The sequence below is a fragment of the Puma concolor genome, chromosome E1, assembly GCF_028749965.1.
Source record: "Puma concolor isolate L17-30 chromosome E1, mPumCon1.1.hap2, whole genome shotgun sequence".
NCBI lineage: Eukaryota > Metazoa > Chordata > Mammalia > Carnivora > Felidae > Puma > Puma concolor.
Genome location: NC_141680.1, coordinates 38,242,151 through 38,259,368, shown reverse-complemented (window position 1 = coordinate 38,259,368; position 17,218 = coordinate 38,242,151). Strand labels below are relative to the sequence as shown.

Genomic DNA, 17,218 nt, shown 5'->3' with positions numbered 1-17,218 from the left:
AGAAAAGGCAGGGACCCCCTTTCATAGGGTTCAAAAATCTGAAAGCCAAAGAGAGCCCCAGTGCAAGGCAGCCCCCAGCAGCTGCGCTAGCCTTGCGGGTGCTTTTTCTCAGCTCAGATGTATCCAGATAAAAGTGCCCAGCCGCGCGCGCCCCCACACACCCCTGACAAATGAATGTCATAAAGTTTCTTTCCTGGGGGTGGGGAGATGTCTGTCTGAAGATATCCAGCAGTGAAGTGGCCCCCCCACAAGGGGCCTTGCTTCAGTAATACACACCCTTCCCTCTTGCCCCCTAAATTTCCAAGGGCACCGAAGGAGCCCCCACGAGCCCCTTTCCCCACAAAGAGCCAGACACTCCTGCGAATACAAACCAGGCACCCCAACCGCTGAGGCCTTATGGAACCGAGTGCCCCCACTTCAGACACCCAGCCTGTCAGGACTCGGTGCAAAACGCAGACTAAATTTCCCCCACCTTATCATCTCACAGCCCTGCGGCCGGAGGCAAGATTTCCTTCCCCAGTTCCAAGCCCCAAAATTGCGAGGGGAGAAAGCGAAAGCTGGAAGCCACTTACCGCGGGAGCGCCGGGGGCCTGGGCTGCCGCCACCGCCTTCTGGGCTGGGAGAGCGCTCACCTACCTCTGCCCCCTTCCCCACCACAGCGAGCAGTTAAAGTGTCACTTAACATTCTGGAGAATGTGAAATATACCGCGCGGTGTCAACTCCCCAAAACCATAAAACTAACTTTATGGACCTCACGTGACTTTCTCGAGCCAGTGAGGGGTATCTGTCTGACTTCTCGGCGATTTTTACGATCTAACTTCGAGATAAAACCCCTATCCATTTGACATCTAAATGTCATAGCGACTTTTGGGATAGTTTGCTATGGACAAAGGGGGACAAAGTCAAGGGGTGAGGGGGAAGGAGGGCCCAGTAGAGCCTCTACGACCCTTGGCTGCCTCCTCACCAGTTCCCCCTCCCCCCCCAAGTCCTGTAAGAAGTTGGGCCAAGCTGGAAGGGATTGACCGGGTAAGTGTCCAGACTTGACTCTTGTACTCAGGGTGGAGGCGGACTTGGATGGAGGAAGACTGGGCCCTAACCCTGGGCCACTCGGGCTGGCAGGGGAACAGGGGTCTTTCAGGAGGGACCCCAACTCCTAATGAAGAAGGAAGGTCAGCTGGGCCCCTGGAGAGAGGGAGCCCTTGATAAGTATAGAGAAGACTGAGGTTGAGAGAAAACCTTTGAAATTGAGCTGATTTTTTTTTTTTTTTTTTTTTTGGTCTTAGTGGGTGGCAGAGCTGAATTGGGATTTGGGCCAGGAGCCAGGGGATCTGAGCAGGCCTGTACCACTCCCAAAAGGCCAGGAGCCTCCTAACAGGACTTAGGCCTAAACTGCTTTCCCTGAAGAGGTTTCTAGAGGCTTTTCTGGCTGGCTGGTGGAAGGCCAGGGTAGAGTCCAGCTCGGCCTTTCCCTTACTCCAGCCCCGTGTGGGATTTCTGGGCCTCCCAGTCCCCCAGACGGGGGGGAAAACCTATCCCTTGGCCCAAGTACCGCTGACCAAGCCAGGGATGTAGGTGGCTAAGAGAGGCTGCTGGCAAGCACCCTGCTTTCCCTTCCCTACACCCCAGATCTGTCAAGAATGGTCTAGGGTGTGCCCAGTGATGGGAGAGGCAGGCCCCCAGAGAAAAGACAAGTGGGAGGGCAGTGGAGTAGGGGAAACATTTATTTGACTTCAAGGAAAGCTACAAACAAATACCAAAAGCGAATCACTGAGACAGGCCCGGCAAAGGCAAAGACAGATTTCACACGTAGCACAGCATCCACTCACTCACTACAAATGGTCTTAGAAGCGAACTGGGGGTGGGGGGTGGGGAGGGGATGGGTCTGACCCAGACTATCCCCATATTTACAAGGTTCGGGCCCTCTACTCCAGACCCATGGACTCACAGAGAAATACACAAGACATTTTACACTGAGGATTATTTTTGTTTCCCTACACTCCCAGGCCAGGCCTTGTGGGGCCTACCCAGGCGGCAGGAACCTTACTCTCAAGGTTTACCTTCCCTCTTCTCCATATCACCCTCTTTGGCCCTCCCTGCCCCCTTCCCACCCCAGGACCAAGCCACTGGGAGACTTGGGCCTGGGGAGTGGGGAGGGAGGAGGAGGAGGGTGGAAAGAGACAGTCATGGACTCCATCGCGGAGGCCAGCTCAGCTGGGCCAGGGCGCTGCTGCGGCACAACCCCACCTCAACTGCTGCCCCTTAGAGAAGTTTCAAGCTGAAACTCAAAATACAGCGACCATCCTTTTATAAATAAGTTAGAAGAACACAGATGGGGAGGGGAAAGTTCACATTAAACATGCGAGTTTCTTTCTTTCCTGGGGGAAGAAGTGCAACCACAGACACGAACATTCAGAAATACTGGCGGATTTGGGGTGAGTGGAGGGGAGTGGGGAGCATGGAGGGAAAATAATAATAATTATTATTATTAACAATAATAACAAGATTAACCAGTCCAGGAGAGAGGGAGCCACAGGAAGACCTAAGACCGAACGAAAAATCGTAACACAAGGCCGGGGCGAGGCAGGCTCGTGGGAACCGGTCCCCAGCGGGCAGTGGCAGCGCAGGGAGGCTTGGAGGGGCCAGGGCTGGGGGCGGCAAGGGCTCTTGGGCCACCCAGGGCTCCTCCCGGCGGGCTCAGGGCTGGAAGGCGCTGCCGGCTGTAGCCAGGCTCATACTTTTCAGTTTGTTGTCTTTCTTCCACTTCATGCGCCGGTTCTGGAACCAGATCTTGATCTGGCGCTCGGACAGGCAGAGCGCGTGGGCGATCTCGATGCGCCGCCGCCGCGTCAGGTAGCGGTTGAAGTGGAACTCCTTCTCCAGCTCTAGGGTCTGGTAGCGGGTGTACGCGGTCCGGGCCCTTTTCCCGTCCGGCCCGGTCATATCTGGAGCAGACAGAGTAGAGCCGCGAGGCAATGTTATTCCGGTTAAGGGAGGGGGGCACTGGATGGGAGAGGGGCGTGGAGCAGGACCCAGGCGTCCCTGGCACCCAGCTCACCGCAGCTCCAATCCTCCCCACTCCAGACGCCCGCATCCGAGCTCGCTTCTGCACCCCCTTCTCCTGCAGCCCCCACTTCTGCCGGCAGTGAATGCGCCCGGCTTTGTCTCTTGCTCCCTCCCTGTACCTCACCCTTCGCTGGGCTCAGGCGGCCGCTCGCCCCGGGAGGGAGGAGAGCGGCTGCACTTTTGCCCTGGAAAGCTCGGTTTACTGCTCGCCCCTCCTTTGCTAGCAGCAGCCTCAAAATTTCGGGGGTAAGCACGACCCTTCCCCACGTTACATAAACCCCATCCTTCATCCTATAGCTAGTACAGCTGGGCGAATAAAACCTTAGCCGAATCTGGAGACAAATGATTAAAAATACTCCTCCCCAGCTAAAGACCTAGACCTTCTTTGGCTCTATCCCCCGAGCTGTGAGGACCCTCTTAGAGACTTCTCCCCCCCGGAAAAAAAAATAAATCTATATTTGAGGAAAAGCCAAGCTCTCCTCGCCTCCCCCCCCCCCCAACCTCCCCAAACGCAGAGAAGGAAAGCCGGGGGAAGACAAAAAAGGGAGCGAAAGCGACAATTACCATGGCTGATGTGAAGCTTCCTCATCCAGGGGAATATCTGCGGAGTCTGCCCCTCGGGCGCGGCTGTGGAGGTGGCCATGGGCTCTGGCTGTGCCCGAGCTAGGCTCGGGCTGCTTAGCTGGCTCGCCGCTTCCTCAGGCTCCGAGGATGCGCTGGCCTCGTCTATTTCGGTGAAATTGGCGCTGGAGCTGGCCGGGGTCGCCTGGTCGGAGGGGGACGAAGCAGAGGGCTTGGCGCTGTGGCTGTCGCCGTTGGTGCAGGGCAGGGACTCGGGCGAGGACAGGGAGCAGCTCGACGCCGCCTGCCTGAAGCGGGGCTCCTGGGCGGGCGCGGGGAAGGCGCGCGAGCTCTCGCCCACCGCCCCAAAGTGGCTGGAGGAGGCCGAGGAGCGGTTGACGCTGAGGTCCATCCCATTGTAATTGTAGCCGTAAGAGCCGGTGTGCATGGCAGCGGGATCCCTGTAAGAGCCGCTCAGAGAGCTGCCACTGCCATAATTTAGCAACTGATAGTCCGGGCCATTTGGATAACGCCCCGAGAAGGAGTTTACAAAGTACGAGCTCATTTGGGTGATTTTGGAGGGCTTGATTTGTGGATCGTGGTCGTTATAACCCTGTGCTTCACGATTTATGATGTATTAATGAATTATAGCGATGCACTGTACTTCGTTTTGCTATGTATGCGGCCAAATATGGGGGGGGGGGGTTGGAAGGGGGATGGGGGGGCGTTAGAGAATCACGTGCTTTTGTTGACCAGTCGTAAATTCTCGCTGATGACCTCAAGAGGTAATTCATGCTCTATGGTTACAAATAATGACGATCCGAGAATCGTTAGGGCCGATTCAATGCGAGCCTCCGAGAGAGGGGGAAAAAAGGAGAAGGGGGAGAAACCGGGAGAAGGTTGGCGGCGGCCTCTGAGCAGAGCGCGCCACCTCCCGGCGATCGGCGGGAGCGCGGGCCGCAGACTGCCATGGCGGCGACCGCTGCCTCCCTGCTGGCTCCCTGCAAACGCCGGGCGAGAAAAGAAACCTGGGCCAGGCTCACCCGCAGAGTTGAGTCTTTTAGAGGAGGGACCCAGTTGAGCCTTTACCCACTTTCTTGAAAGTGGTGTTAGACTACTGGTGTCCTTCTCCTTGTCATTATTATTATTATTATTTTCACTCTGGATGAGATGATCAAAAACTGAGTCGCTTTTCCCTTATGTGGGCTTTGCAAGTCTCCGAGTTGGGGAAGGAAATGGTGGGGGGAGGGTTGGAAGATGTGTGAAAAACAATTATTGCAATGCGTTTCCCCCTGAGTTCAGCCCGGCCTGCTTCCTGCCTGGACTGCTGTGGCCCATGCATAGCGTCCAGGCGGAGCTGGCAGGGCTGGGCCGAGGGTTCCACGGAGAAGCTTTCACTTCTGTGCCCTTTAGAAGTTTGGAATCCTCCTCCTGACTTCCTCTTCATCCTTAGCCCAGGCCCGGAAAATGGCAAAGCAGGACAGGGACCCCAGAGGAGGAACAGAGCTGGGGCTAAGCGGCCTAGTTTAGGGGAAGACGGCAGCAGAGTAGGTGCCTGGGGTTTGGGGTTCTGAGAGTCTGGGATGAAGGCAAGACCCTTTCACCAGATGCCCGCTATTGCATTGGGAGGCCCCACTGAAGGCCCCTTGCTGGCATCTGGGTAGTTTCAGAATGTGCTCCACGGCCCACATCTTCCCTGGAAAGGGGTTCCGAGGACCAGCGGCGCCTTGCTGAGCACGCTGGGCGGCCAAAGACCGCCGCAGCTGGGCTCCTTCTGCCGGATGGCTATTTTCTTTAAAAATAAAAAAGCGAGAGAGAGGGAGGAGGAAGAAAGGAAAACAGTGTCCGCAGATTGCTGCCTGGGTGAGGGTGGGGGTGGGGAGAAAATGGGTCGTTTTTTTGGTTGAGGGCATGAGACCAAAATGCCCCATCACCTGGCCTCCTGCCCTCAAGTGTCCAAGGAGCAGGGGAAAGTCGTGCCCTCCACCCCGCGCCCGCCGGCGCCTTCAAATTCCCCTACTTGTCGATGAGCTCCTGCTTGAGGCAGGAAGGGGCGCCTGGAGCCTTCAGCTGCGCGCGGAGAGATACCCGGTGGCCCCGATTTTAGTCTCCAGAGGCACGGGCCGGGAGCCGAGGGCCAAGGCCGGAGGAGATCAGGCCATGTGGACAGGCCAAAGGCTACCGGCTTCGCGATCGTGAGGACAGCAAGGCGCTGCTGAGGCGCCAGACCCTCCTGGCTGTCTCTGCAGGGGCTCCGGGCTCGGGGCCTCGGTCGTCCCTCGTGCCACGGACAAACGAGGAAAAGCTAGAGAATGAGAGGGAAACGGCCCTTCTCCGTCCCCCAAGTGTGCACCAGGAGAGGCTGTTTGGAGCCTCAGCACTGGCGAGGCGAGGCGCGGCGCGGGAGCCTGGGCGGGACCGCTCCAGCCTTTATCTCAACTGTAACTTCCGAGTCGTGTCGGGCCCGCTGGGGCCGACCAGGGCTCCAGCCTTTGCTGTGGAGTTTCCGGCACTGGGACGATGGGGTGGCCTTGGGGGTGGGGGAGTGGCAGGGGAGGAGCAGAGGTGACCGAGCGGCGAGTTTTAACGTCTTTATTATTATTATCATCATCATTAATAATATTAATATTATTACCGAAGTATTTCACGTCCAGAGCTAAGACAAGACTACAAACACAACACATAGAAAATTAATAAAATAGAACTTTGTTTTCTTCTGAGGCTCCTCTTCTTACTTCTAGGTAGTATGTGCTCCTTCCAGTGGCTTTAGGGAGGGGGTGGGAGAGAGGTCTGGGGTCAGGGAGTCTTCGAGGCCCCCCGCTGAGGGGACTGCGAATCTACCATTGAACCGTGCACCGGGGACATGGACGAAATGAGACGCGACACGGACAAGAGCATTTTGCTCTGCTTCCAGGAAACATCAAGTGAGTCCGGTCCTCAGTTCTCACAGGGGAGCCTGATGGGGCTGAAGCGGGTCCCGCAGGGATGGAGGGGGCGCTCAGGGTGCTGGGTGGGCTCAGGCGGCAGGGCCTCCCAGCACCCAATGAGAGCTCTGCGGGCGGGGGCGTCCAGAGAGCGCTGGGGCCCCCCCCCCGCACGTGTCGTGCGCTAGAGAGCAGGTCCCCCGGGTCCCCCGCCCGCAGAGCCTTCTCGGGGCTCTCCGAGGCCCTCGGCTCCCCACAGGCCGCTCCCTTCGCGTCCCCCCTCCCTTTCCAACGCCTTCACTCCGCTGGCTTTTCTTCCTCCTCCTCGGCACTGAGCTGAGACGCGCTGAGCAGTTTGCTCTCCTTTTTCCACTTCATGCGCCGGTTCTGGAACCAGATCTTGATCTGCCGCTCGGTCAGGCACAGGGCGTGCGCGATCTCGATGCGCCGCCGCCGCGTCAGGTAGCGATTGTAGTGAAACTCTTTCTCCAGCTCCAGCGTCTGGTAGCGCGTGTAGGTCTGGCGGCCGCGTCGGCCGCTGGGCCCAAAGGAGGAACCTGTTACGCAGAGAGAAGATGCTGAGGCCTGGGGTCAGCGGGGCCAGAACCCCCTCCCCCACTCGACCCTCAGACATGGACTCTAGCCTGTCCCGGGATGCCCTCCGCTCTCCGAGAGTTCCCTGCTCCCCCCGCCCCCCTCTTTCACTCCTCCAGCGCCCCCTCCAGATTCCCTCCGGGTCTCCCAGGCCTGTGCCTCTGGTCTAGACTCCAGGTGGGGGATGGGAGGAGGGCTTAAAATCCCACCTGAGCCGAGGGGGAGGGGCTGGGGAAGCACTGGCCAGGTGTGTCTCTTCCCAGCCTCATCTTTTCTTTCCATCTATCTGGCACCCCCACCACCCTGTGATAGATTCCAGCCCTTAATCCGTAATGACGTGGATCGATCCATAGTCGGCATTAACGGCTCCTCACTTTCGTGTCCCGCTAATGGACATCAATTTGGGACTTCAGGCCGACAAATAATCCAACCTGAGACCCAGGCGCCTGCTTCTCCCTCTCTCCCCCTCCGCCTGCCTGCGCCTGCTCCCTCTCCCTTTCTTCCCCTTATTCGCCCTCCCTCCTCTGACTACCACCCCTTTCCTGGTGCCTCCTCCTTCCCCAGCCCCGGACCCCCAGGGAAACACAGTCCGGGACAGACTCAACTCTCCCTCGCCAGCGTCACGCCGCCCCCCTTCCTATGACGCACTCCGTTTTTAATGGAACCGTCTTCGGGTGGGGGACCCGACCAGGGCTGGGGGCACGAGGGAAAGCCACGCTAGTGGCTGCGGCCCCTGCCCCCTCCCCTGCCCCGGAATCCGGCTCTGGCGTGGCGCTCCGGGAGAGCCCACTCGCTCCCCCTGGCTCCCAGTGCAGCTGGGACTTTGCAAACTTTGTAACTCCTGAGGGCCAGAGGGCAGAGCGGGAGACCCGGGGCAGGCGCCCAGTCCTCCCTTAGCTCCTAACAGATGCCCACCCAGCACCCCGGGGGGGAGGGGGGGCGGGAAGGAGGTGGGGGCGCTACTTCTGTCCCCGGGGGTGGGGGCCCGCGGGGGTCGGGGCGGCCGCGGGAGGGCTCACTCACTGTTGCACGAATTCATCCGCTGCATCCACGGGTAGACCGGGGTGGAGCACTTCTGCTCCTCCGCCTCGCCGAACACGCTCTTGTCCTGCGCACAGTCTGACTTCCGCGGCTCAGGGTGGAACCGGGGCGGCTCTTCGGCTCCCGAGAGCGCGCAGGCCGACTCCTTCTCGCGGTAGAAGGCCGGCGCCGGCCCGTAGTCGCAGGGCGCCGCTCGGCCGTAGCCGCCGCCAGCGGGCGGGTAATAGGAGGAAGCGGCAAAGCCCTTGTCCTGGCCGGGCCCGGGCCCATAGGGCGCGGGGTAGTGCCTCAGCGGGTCCGCATAGCCCGACGAGTAGAGCGGTAGCTGGCCCAGGAAGGACTCCTGCCCGCTGGCCAGAGTGACGGGGAAGGTGGAGTTCACGAAATAGGAACTCATTGGGAGGGGAGGCGCGCTCGGCCGCTGCTGCTCCGCCGGGTTTATGATTTGTTGTGTTTTATAGTCCGAGCGCCGCGCCTATTAGTAGTATATCTGAGATTGGGTTTTAGCTGAGGGGGGATGGCGAGGTGCCAGTGAGGGCCAGAAGGAAATACAACCATCTGATCCAACACTGACCAATGGCAGAGGCAGGAATTGTCAAATAGCACCCAGGAGGAGCGCAGCCCGCGCGAGGGACCCGCGCACAAACCTATCAACCTTTTTTTTTTTCCCTCCTTCTTCTCCTTCTCCTCTCTCTCTCTCTCTCTCTCCCCGACAACACAACGCGTCCTGTTCCACCTACGTAGGATCTGCGAAAGAGGCGTCTGTGCCTTGGAGGGAGGAGGGAGCATTTGGATTGAGACCACCCCATCCCCCAGTGATTAAATAAATATATCCCTCCCCTCCCCACGCAGGATAGGAAAAAGTTAATTGTGTTTTCAGAAAAGTTAACCCCTGCGTGGCTTGAGCCCCGTTCCCTCAAGGGAAGGGTGGGTAAATGTCCCCCAAATGAATCTCTGCGTGGTGAGGATAGAACTAAAAGAAAAGGTTTGTTTCTAAGGTTTTGTGTAGGTAGAAAAAGAGAAGAGTTCACTGTTTAGCATCGCTTTCAGAAAGAGAGGCGAAGAAGAGGAAGCACTCTCCTTCCCAGGTGAAAACTGTTTTTCCTGCTTCTCAGGTCTACTCTGTCTCCTCCAAGCTTGGGTTTATTATTCTCGCTTCTTCACAATTCTTATGGTCTGAAGGGCAGGCCAGAGCCCAGAGGACCCAGAAGTCTGGGAAATAGGAGGGTCTGAGCCCAAGGTTCTCCCTCCGGCTCTGTGGCTAGGTTAAGCTAAGCGAGGCTAGGAGCTTCTTGGAAGGCTACAGCGGCTGCCCAAGACGTCCTGCCTGGTTCCAGCATCTGCTGCTTGCTCTTGGAATGGGAAGGGGCACTGGGGAAAGGGAATAGCCTTCTCTTCACTTGTGGGATAGGGAGAGGAAGAGGAAGGGACATCCCCCAGCCTAGGTTCCCCTGATCCCTACCCTGCCTGCAACCCTCACTCCACCCCCACCCCCTACCCCCCAAATCATTAGAATATCCTGGGCTACAGATTCTTAAGAATCAAAGATATCTCAGTACGTCTGGGTACAGGAAAGAAATTGTTCCCCCTCCAATTCTGGGTCCTCGAAACTGCCTAATATTTGAGGCAATCAGAGACAGCGGGGAAGAGAGGGGAACTTGCTCCTTTTCCAGGTCTCTCCAGAAGCTGGCAGGTCTCTTTAAAATGAATTTTTTCCCAAGACTCGGTTTGGGCTTCGTTTTATAAGGAGGGAGAGGTGTTCAGGTCCTCCTGGGGACTCAGCAGGCAGCTTACAACTATCAGCCCGAATCCCCTCTCCAGAGGATCACCACCCTTCTGTCAGACTCTCAGTGTCTCTCCAGTCCCTCCCACGTCTCATATTTGTATCACCAGCTTTGCTGCTGCACAGGCTTGAGTGTGAGAAAGAGTGCTCATCTCTGTTCCTCTCTCTCTCTCTCCCTCTCTCTCTCTCTCTCATCTAAGGAAAATGAGCCTTGAAGCCAGGCTGGAAGACTGAATCACAATATGTTTTCAACATTCTAACTATGCCCATGGAAGCCAGGCACTAAAGGTCGATAATGTTCAGACCTGAGTTCAGGAATGAGTCAGGATGTGTGACAAAATCTGATGATGAAGGGGCCAGCTGTCTGTCTGCTATCTCATACTTTGGGTTCCTTTTTGTGGGCCAGGTTTGCCCACTAAAGATGACACAAGATACTAGGGAAAGTGGTTGGGATACTAGGGAAAGGGCTGAGCTTGGTGACCAAAAGTGGGAAATTGGTTGGTTGCACAGTGGCCTACAAGGATCCCGGAACTCGGGAATGCTTCTAGGCTATACCTTCATGGCCACATAGTGATCCCTGGATGTCCCACCAATCACTTCCTAGCCCAACTTGGGGGGGGGGGGGGAAGGGGGTTATCAAAATTTAAGAAAATAAACTCAAGTCTTCTAATGATAAAGAATCCTAAGTGCCCCAATCTAGCTGTGATTGGGCCAACTCCTAGAGAGGAATAGGGAACATTTGGGGTGGGGGAGCAAGGTCAGGAGGGTGCCTGTATGCACCTCCCTCCTCCTTGCCACTGAGGCTAGGCCTTGGGCCATATCTGTCCTGCCTCCTCCCTGGTCACAGTGTCCCCTTCCTAGAAATGCACAATGTGGGCTTTGCTGTGGAGTCGGGACTAAGTAGGATGCTGTAAGACAGGGAGACTTCCATGATACAGAAGCATGAAAATAATCTCCTTATCCTTAGAGCCACAGCCCCAAATTAACCTCACCTCTGCAGGTTGCCTGTCACGAGATGGAGCCCGAAGCAGGGCCTGGGCGCCTGGAGTCCGGCATGAAAAGAAATAGCGCCTCATCGCTCTTATCTAAGCCCAGAGGTATTTATGAGCGTTTATTCGTCTGATCCGTTTGTTTGGGAGAAAGAGCAGACAGGGCCCGGCCAGAGGCCGCCTGGTCTCTGGAGCCAGATCTCTACGAATCTGTCTGTGGTTCGGTCCACTGCCGTCTGTCTGTCTCCAAGGGGGAATATGTAAATACCCAGCAGGCACAGCCGTCTGCCAGTCTGGGGTGTCTCTCCCAGCCTCATTGAGGAAGTGTGTATATAGAGAGATGGATATAAATGTGTACCAAGTCTTGAGTACGCAACAGAAGGATTGTACAGAAACCCCACAGGCAGAATTTATAATTGTAATATTCTATGCTGTAGATCCGAGCTCCTCTGGATGCGCACGCATTTTCATTTCCCAGGGAAATGTCCGAGTTGTGCTCAGCAACCGAGTAAAATTCTCCTGCACCGGTAACCTCAGGGAGGGGTTTTTGCCTGTATGTGTACGGAGGAGAGGAGGATTGAGACACTGTCCAAGTTTCCCATTTCCTCACAGCTACAAAGCTCCCCCCACCTCCGGCTCATTGGGTTGTGGACATCTTCCCCCAGCCCACTCCCAATTCTGGCTGGGATGGAGCGAATGAAAATAACTCGACTCAATTCTTCCCCTAGACTCTGTGATTCTCTGAATTTGGGAAACATAAATGTTCCCAGAGGGAGTTCCCAACCTAGGGGAGCTGTTTACTAGGGATATTGCCTTAAAATTAGCCCGCCCAAAGCGCCGGTACAAAGACCTCATTTCCATTATGCAAATGAACGGCACCGTCTCTGATCTTGGGGGGTGGGATGGGCGGTGACGCTCAGCTCACTCTCCCTGTTCCGGGCACCCAGGTCCATGGGCACCCCAGGAGCCCCAAAGTGTTTCAACCCCCTGTACCAGCCACCTTCCCTCCCTACCTGTCCTTCGGATTGCCCACAAGAAAGAGGGGCCCAAGACTTTCCGGGCAGGCTCCCTCGGGGCCTCCGCACTGGGCCGGGCCTTCTGGCCTCGAAAAGTCACTCTTTCTGCCCAAATGCTGAAAGGGCAGCTCTCCTGTGGTCCAGACTCTGGAGGCGCCACAGCCGCTGGGTTTGCCCCCCAGCACCGCCGGCCCCCCTCCACCTCGGCAGTTCTGGCCCAGACCCTAGTAACACCTCGGCCTGCCTGGCACCGCAGGCAATTTCCTGGAGCCCCCGCCCAGGAACTGGGGCCACAGCACCTTGAAAGGAGCGGCCAGAGCTTCCTCCTGCGGCTTGAAAGCCCGAGCTAATCAGTAACCCGTGAGACAGGGGCCAATATTCAAACTCGGCAGCGGAGGCCCCGTACCCCTGCCCTCGCCACCCCCTTCTGGGAGAGCAGTCGGGTTAAGCGGCTGTGAGGGGTCCTGCAAGAACGGAAATCACAATGGTCTGGTTCCTTAATGATTGATCCCTGCTCCCACTCCCAAGTTTCACCCAAAGCATATTTGTGTCGATTTTGCTTGAAACGGTCGAGAATGGGGGAGGGGACCCACACTCACTTGCAGACACCAACAGTTTCCAGAAAATTCGGCTCAATTCCTCCACCACGGACTCACCGGCCAACCCGGAGAACACAGACCCGGTCTGTCTTTAGACAGCCGAGTGGAACTGCGGGACCGGCGCCTCCCCTGCTGGCCCCCTCCTTTGGCCGAAAAGAAAACCAAATAAACCTTGAACAGCCTTGGCCTCGCATCTCCCGAGCGGCCCGGATGATCCCCTCTGTAGCCTTGGAGGGGTAGGAGGGTGAGGACTCTCGACTCTGATCCCCCAACCCTTTGGTTCAGGGCCCCCTGCCCGCGGGATGCAGTATTAGTCCTTTTTAAATATGTCCTAGAAAAAACCGCTTTCCCAGCCAGCCGCTGGGTTTGGAGCTGGAATGGGGCGGGCCAGGAGGAAGGGACACTTGTTTTCTAATCCACACGCGGAATGGCGGGTACCAAGATCCAGCGGAAAGCGACAATCTGGGCCCGAAGTCCCCGCAACCCGCCGAACCTGAGCAGCAGGGGCTCCGGGCGTCGCGCACGGTTCAGGCAGTGAGTGTCGCCCGGCTTGCGGCGCCGAAGCCGCATGTCTCCGAACGGACGGTAGATGGCAGCAAACCGCATAATTTGGGTCAGAGCAAACTGTCGAAGGGATGATTTATAACCACACCAAGACTACAGGAGAAAAAGACCTTCAGTCTGGATGGGTTTGGGGAATTTTTCCTTTGAGAATAGGCCCCGAGTACCGTGGGTGCTGGCCGAGAACTTCTCTCGCTGTGCAGCCGAGGGTCCCCGCAGGTACCCAGTCCGGGCCTGCTTCTAGGCATCTACCTGTGCCTCCAGGGACCCCCTTCCCACGCCACAAGTGGCCTGCATCCCTCTCTTCCCAGCTCAGGATCCAGAATGCCAATATCCCCCTACCGACCCCCATCCCCCGCGATCCCTGGGCCACCAGAGGCCCCAGGCCGAACGCTCTGCATTTGGTCTTTAAAAAGAGGAAAGCAATCACCTATTCGTGCAAACCAAACTAAATCATAGTCTCTCCTGCCCTCCACGCCCCAAACCGCTTATCTCTCTCCGCTGGCAGCTTCCCCGGAAGCCCTCCCACTCACTCTGTTTTTAGGTTCTCACCAGCTTTCCCCTTCTTCCACCCCACCAGCTACTTTAGGAATTTTGGTCTCCCTCCCCACGATCCTTCTCCCCCCTCCTCCCCACCCCCAGGAGGCCTGGCTGGAGAATGAAATCAGGCGCCGGAGGGACAGGACTAGCTGTCTGAGCTCAGCGCCAGGCAGCTCTCCAGTCCGGACACCATCAGGTTCCCTAACTGGGCTTTCTTTTTGATTTTCTTCTGCTGCTTCTTCTTCTTCTCTCTCTGTCCCTCCCTGTTTTGTTTTTGTTTTTGTGTACAAGCCTCAAACACAACAACACACTCCACAGCTTCTCCACAATCACCACGGTTGGATCCGGGGAAAGTTTGAGGTGCTCCCACCTGAGACACACACATGGCAATTTCCTCCACCGAAATCCACACACCCATAAAACACAAGTAATAGAATCAATATTGCACAGACACCAACACGCTGTGACCTACCGCGTTAAAAACCACAAAACTGTCTCCCTGCAGAGCGACGCTCCCTCCTGCGGGAGTGGCGACAGACCTGGGCATTCTCAGGCTGGCTTCCTGGGGGGAGGGGGTCTCCCTCGATGTTGGTGCCTCCACCCACAGCCCTTGAATTTCAAAAATGTCTCCGTAAGGGAGATAATGAGCATTTCTCTGTGAATTGTTCTTTCTGTGTCCCTCTAGCCGCCGCCTCCTCGCCCTCGCGGGCCTCTGCGGACATTCCAGGCCCTCCAGAGACCAGAACGTCCCTCGGCACCACCTCCCCTTGTGCCAATGCCGCCGGGAAACCGCCGATACCCATGCCGGGCAAGAGAACTGCGCGGGGGGCAACTGGGGGAGGCCGGAACAAGGGGGGGGTGGTGGGAGGGGGAGGGGGCGCGCACCCACAGAGGCCATAGCGACAGGCTTCTAGGGCGCCCTGGAGCCCAGACGCCCCCATCGTCTCCTTTGCAGCCCCCTCGCTTGAGCCTCTCTTCCCAGCTTAAAAAGGCGACTTAGAGCTCGCCTCCGTGGTCCCTTTTCGGTTCCTCCTCCCGTCTTCCCTGCCTTGGCTCCCCCTCCAGGAAGCAGCCACCCCTCTCTCTCCGGCCACCGAATTTCCTGGGAAGCCTCTCCCTGAAGTGCCCAGAGGTGGGGTTCAGCCCCCGTCTTGGAGAGAGGGGGGGAGACAGAGACAAACCCAAGCCCCACCCCCTACAAAATCGATGCAAAAGAATAAGAAGAGAATTGTAGAATCTCCCTTACCTTTGTAGACCTTGGGATTTCTCTCCTCCGACTGATAGGGGTGAGGAGGAAGGAGGGGGGAAAAGCGTTCTGTTTCTTCTTCATCTTCCAGATAATATTGTCCCAACCTGAGAGCCGTCGCTTCTCCTTCTCCGACTTGGGAGAGAGGGTGTTTCGCTTTTCTGACATTTGCATAGAAAATGGAGTAAGTTCTGGCTTTGAAAAATGGTATCAGGCTGCAGTCCTGGGCAGATTGTCCATTTACCCTCCATGATGACTAAAATCCCAGATCAGCAAGCAAATCAACTTAGAAATTAAAATTATTTTTGGTTCTCTCTTTTGTGTAATTCCCACCCCTCCTTCCCTCTCTCTCTCTCTCTCTCTCTTCTTCTTTCCTCTCCCTCTCTCTTCCTCTCTCTCTTTTTCTTTATCGAGTGATACTGAAGTATAAAAATATCAAGAGGCTGGAGCCCTGAAGGACGACAGTGCTCCGACCTAGGTGTGGTGTCCAAAAGAATGCTGCATTATAACCACCAGGGAAATGATAAAAAGTTCATGTTCACGATCGCCCGGCCACATGACCGGCGCCGGCCAATCGCTGGATTCAACCACTCATAAACTTCTATCACAAAGTTGTAAATTTTCATAAAACAACAAGGAATTTATTGCATTTCTTCATGGCTGCTCCACCAGCAACCCTTTTCTCAGTCGCCATCTTCTTTTCTTCTCCTTCTCGCTATTTGGGGAAACCCCAGTATGAGAAGGGGTGAGATTTGGGGTGCAGGGAATCAGGCAGAGGAGCCACAAGGGTCCATCTGGGAAGGGGATTCTTTCCAGAACCTCCCTATTCTCACAGGAGCTCTGCCCCCTCTTCTAGTAAGAATTCACCCCAAATCCTCCACACAGGGGCCATTCTAAGATAGTTTTGGGGTGAGTCGGGAGCAGCGGCAGGGATCCAGAATTGCCACTTGCATCAGGGCAAAATGAAAGCTTCAGTGCCCCCTCTCCCCTTCTGAATGCCCCCCTCATTCCCAGCCCTCTAGATGGCAAGACCCCCACCTGTGAGGCTTGTGGCATTGCGGGTGTGGGGGCCCTAGATCCCCCAGGGCCTAGTTTTTGCCCGGGGAAGAAAGGTAGTCCTGATAGAGGCCAAGGCAGACAGTCTAGCAGCCAGATTCTCGCCTCTGCACCCCAGAAATTAGAAGAGGATGAAGCCGGATCCCTGCCTTTCGCGCCCAAATGCCTGCACACCCAGGTTCCCAATGACAGCTCTGTGTGCTCTCAGGGGGTTCTGCGGTCATTAATGGGGGAAACTGCAGGTCCAGGGGACTTTTACTTACAAATTCAAATTAAACAGATCCTCCTAAAATGCGCTTCCCTTCCAAACTGCTTCCCCCCCCCTCTGTCCCCATACCTGTTCTTTACATTTAAAGGATCCAAGGCTTATAATCGAATAAATTCTAAACCTCAGCTCCACAGGTCTAGATGCCTAGGCGCCGTCTTCCAGGTTTACGTTCCTCAATCAAGGGGTGTTTTGGAGGAAAACAAACAAACAAACAAACAAACAAACACCACCAACAGCCAACAAAATCCACCCCGTGTTTCCCAGGTCCCCTGAAATACTCTTGTATTTTGAATTGAGCTACCAGCGCCCAGATGCAGGAAACGAAATTACATCCCCCCACACATGTTTTTTTTCTCTTTTTTCTCTTTCTCTCTACTCCGGAGAAGATTCCAGGTTGCCGGCCGCGCGGACCGCGGGTAGCAAGGCGCGGAGGAAGCCGGCGGAGCTGCGGCGGGAGGCGCGGCCGGCTCGGAGCGGCCCGGCTGCGGCCACACTAGCCGGGTAAACTTGCCCCGCTCAGGTTCTCGTTCTCAGGGCTCATTCCCCACCATTTTAAAGTATTATTCGGATCGCTGTGTTAATTTAGATGAGAGAAATTAAAATGCACGAAAGCAAAAGAAGTGGAAATAAAAGAACCGAACGGGTCTTGCGGAAAATGTGTGCCTAGTGAGCGGAGCGCCCTGGCTTTGGAGGCCGCCTTGGGCCGGCCGTGCGTCTCTGGTCGCCGGCCCGGCTTCTGCTCAACGCCGCCCAGGAAGCGGGAGGGGATCTGGGGGGGGGGGGGGGGTCACCTTCCCTTCCCTTCCCCTCTTCCTTCCTATGGGGCCTAACACTTTGGATTTCAGCTCTGCGTTTGGGCCCCAGCCTGGTCTGAAGGCCCGGACGAGGAAGAGTTCGCGTAACTGTGGGCGTTTTGTTTTGCGAACGTGTGCGACTGGGCGTGCGGGCTCGTGGATGTGCTTCCTTGGGGGGGCGAA

General features: G+C 56.5%; 4 protein-coding genes across 6 annotated transcripts in view; 1 reads left to right on the top strand and 3 right to left on the bottom strand.

The window, feature by feature from the left end:
- HOXB3 (homeobox B3) overlaps nucleotides 1–15,047 on the bottom strand; it is a 56,461-nt gene extending 41,414 nt beyond the window's left edge. Inside the window, exon 1 of the mRNA XM_086687082.1 lies at nucleotides 14,918–15,047. The gene's annotated coding sequence lies outside the window, so the exon portion shown is untranslated. The remainder of the gene's footprint in view (nucleotides 1–14,917) is intronic.
- On the top strand, nucleotides 793–16,886 carry LOC147574302 (uncharacterized). Of its 3 annotated transcripts, none has more exons than XR_015244099.1 (4): nucleotides 793–1,026; nucleotides 10,967–13,867; nucleotides 14,357–14,479; nucleotides 15,009–16,886. XR_015244099.1 is itself a non-coding variant. In XM_086687092.1 (4 exons), the coding sequence occupies exons 1-4, from the start codon at nucleotides 883–885 to the stop codon at nucleotides 15,026–15,028; spliced, it is 384 nt and encodes a 127-aa protein (XP_086543218.1). In that variant the 5' UTR covers nucleotides 793–882; the 3' UTR covers nucleotides 15,029–16,886. The 3 variants fall into 3 exon arrangements, 1 of the variants encoding a protein (XP_086543218.1); XM_086687092.1 differs by having other exon boundaries at nucleotides 10,967–11,063; XR_015244098.1 differs by lacking the exon at nucleotides 10,967–13,867 and having other exon boundaries at nucleotides 799–1,026.
- On the bottom strand, nucleotides 1,704–6,043 carry HOXB5 (homeobox B5). Its single transcript, XM_086687085.1, has 2 exons — nucleotides 3,628–6,043; nucleotides 1,704–2,942 (listed from the first exon to the last, which is right to left on the bottom strand). Exons 1-2 carry the CDS (start codon nucleotides 4,187–4,189, stop codon nucleotides 2,695–2,697), a joined length of 810 nt encoding a protein of 269 aa, XP_086543211.1. The 5' UTR covers nucleotides 4,190–6,043; the 3' UTR covers nucleotides 1,704–2,694.
- Nucleotides 6,203–9,651, bottom strand: HOXB6 (homeobox B6). The gene is made up of 2 exons (XM_086687091.1): nucleotides 8,166–9,651; nucleotides 6,203–7,105 (listed from the first exon to the last, which is right to left on the bottom strand). The coding sequence occupies exons 1-2, from the start codon at nucleotides 8,578–8,580 to the stop codon at nucleotides 6,846–6,848; spliced, it is 675 nt and encodes a 224-aa protein (XP_086543217.1). The 5' UTR covers nucleotides 8,581–9,651; the 3' UTR covers nucleotides 6,203–6,845.
- Nucleotides 16,887–17,218: the final 332 nt, after the last annotated feature.

Bases quoted from the DNA above. Each gene is read 5' to 3' on its own strand.
- LOC147574302 (XM_086687092.1), top strand. From the start codon at position 883: ATGGACAAAGGGGGACAAAGTCAAGGGGTGAGGGGGAAGGAGGGCCCA. The intron at 1,027-10,966 runs GTAAGTGTCCAG...TCACCTCTGCAG, and splicing joins AGCTGGAAGGGATTGACCGG to GTTGCCTGTCACGAGATGGA. The intron at 11,064-14,356 runs GTATTTATGAGC...GTGTCCCTCTAG, and splicing joins GCTCTTATCTAAGCCCAGAG to CCGCCGCCTCCTCGCCCTCG.
- HOXB5 (XM_086687085.1), bottom strand. From the start codon at position 4,189: ATGAGCTCGTACTTTGTAAACTCCTTCTCGGGGCGTTATCCAAATGGC. The intron at 2,943-3,627 runs GTAATTGTCGCT...TGTCTGCTCCAG, and splicing joins GAAGCTTCACATCAGCCATG to ATATGACCGGGCCGGACGGG.
- HOXB6 (XM_086687091.1), bottom strand. From the start codon at position 8,580: ATGAGTTCCTATTTCGTGAACTCCACCTTCCCCGTCACTCTGGCCAGC. The intron at 7,106-8,165 runs GTGAGTGAGCCC...TCTGCGTAACAG, and splicing joins GCGGATGAATTCGTGCAACA to GTTCCTCCTTTGGGCCCAGC.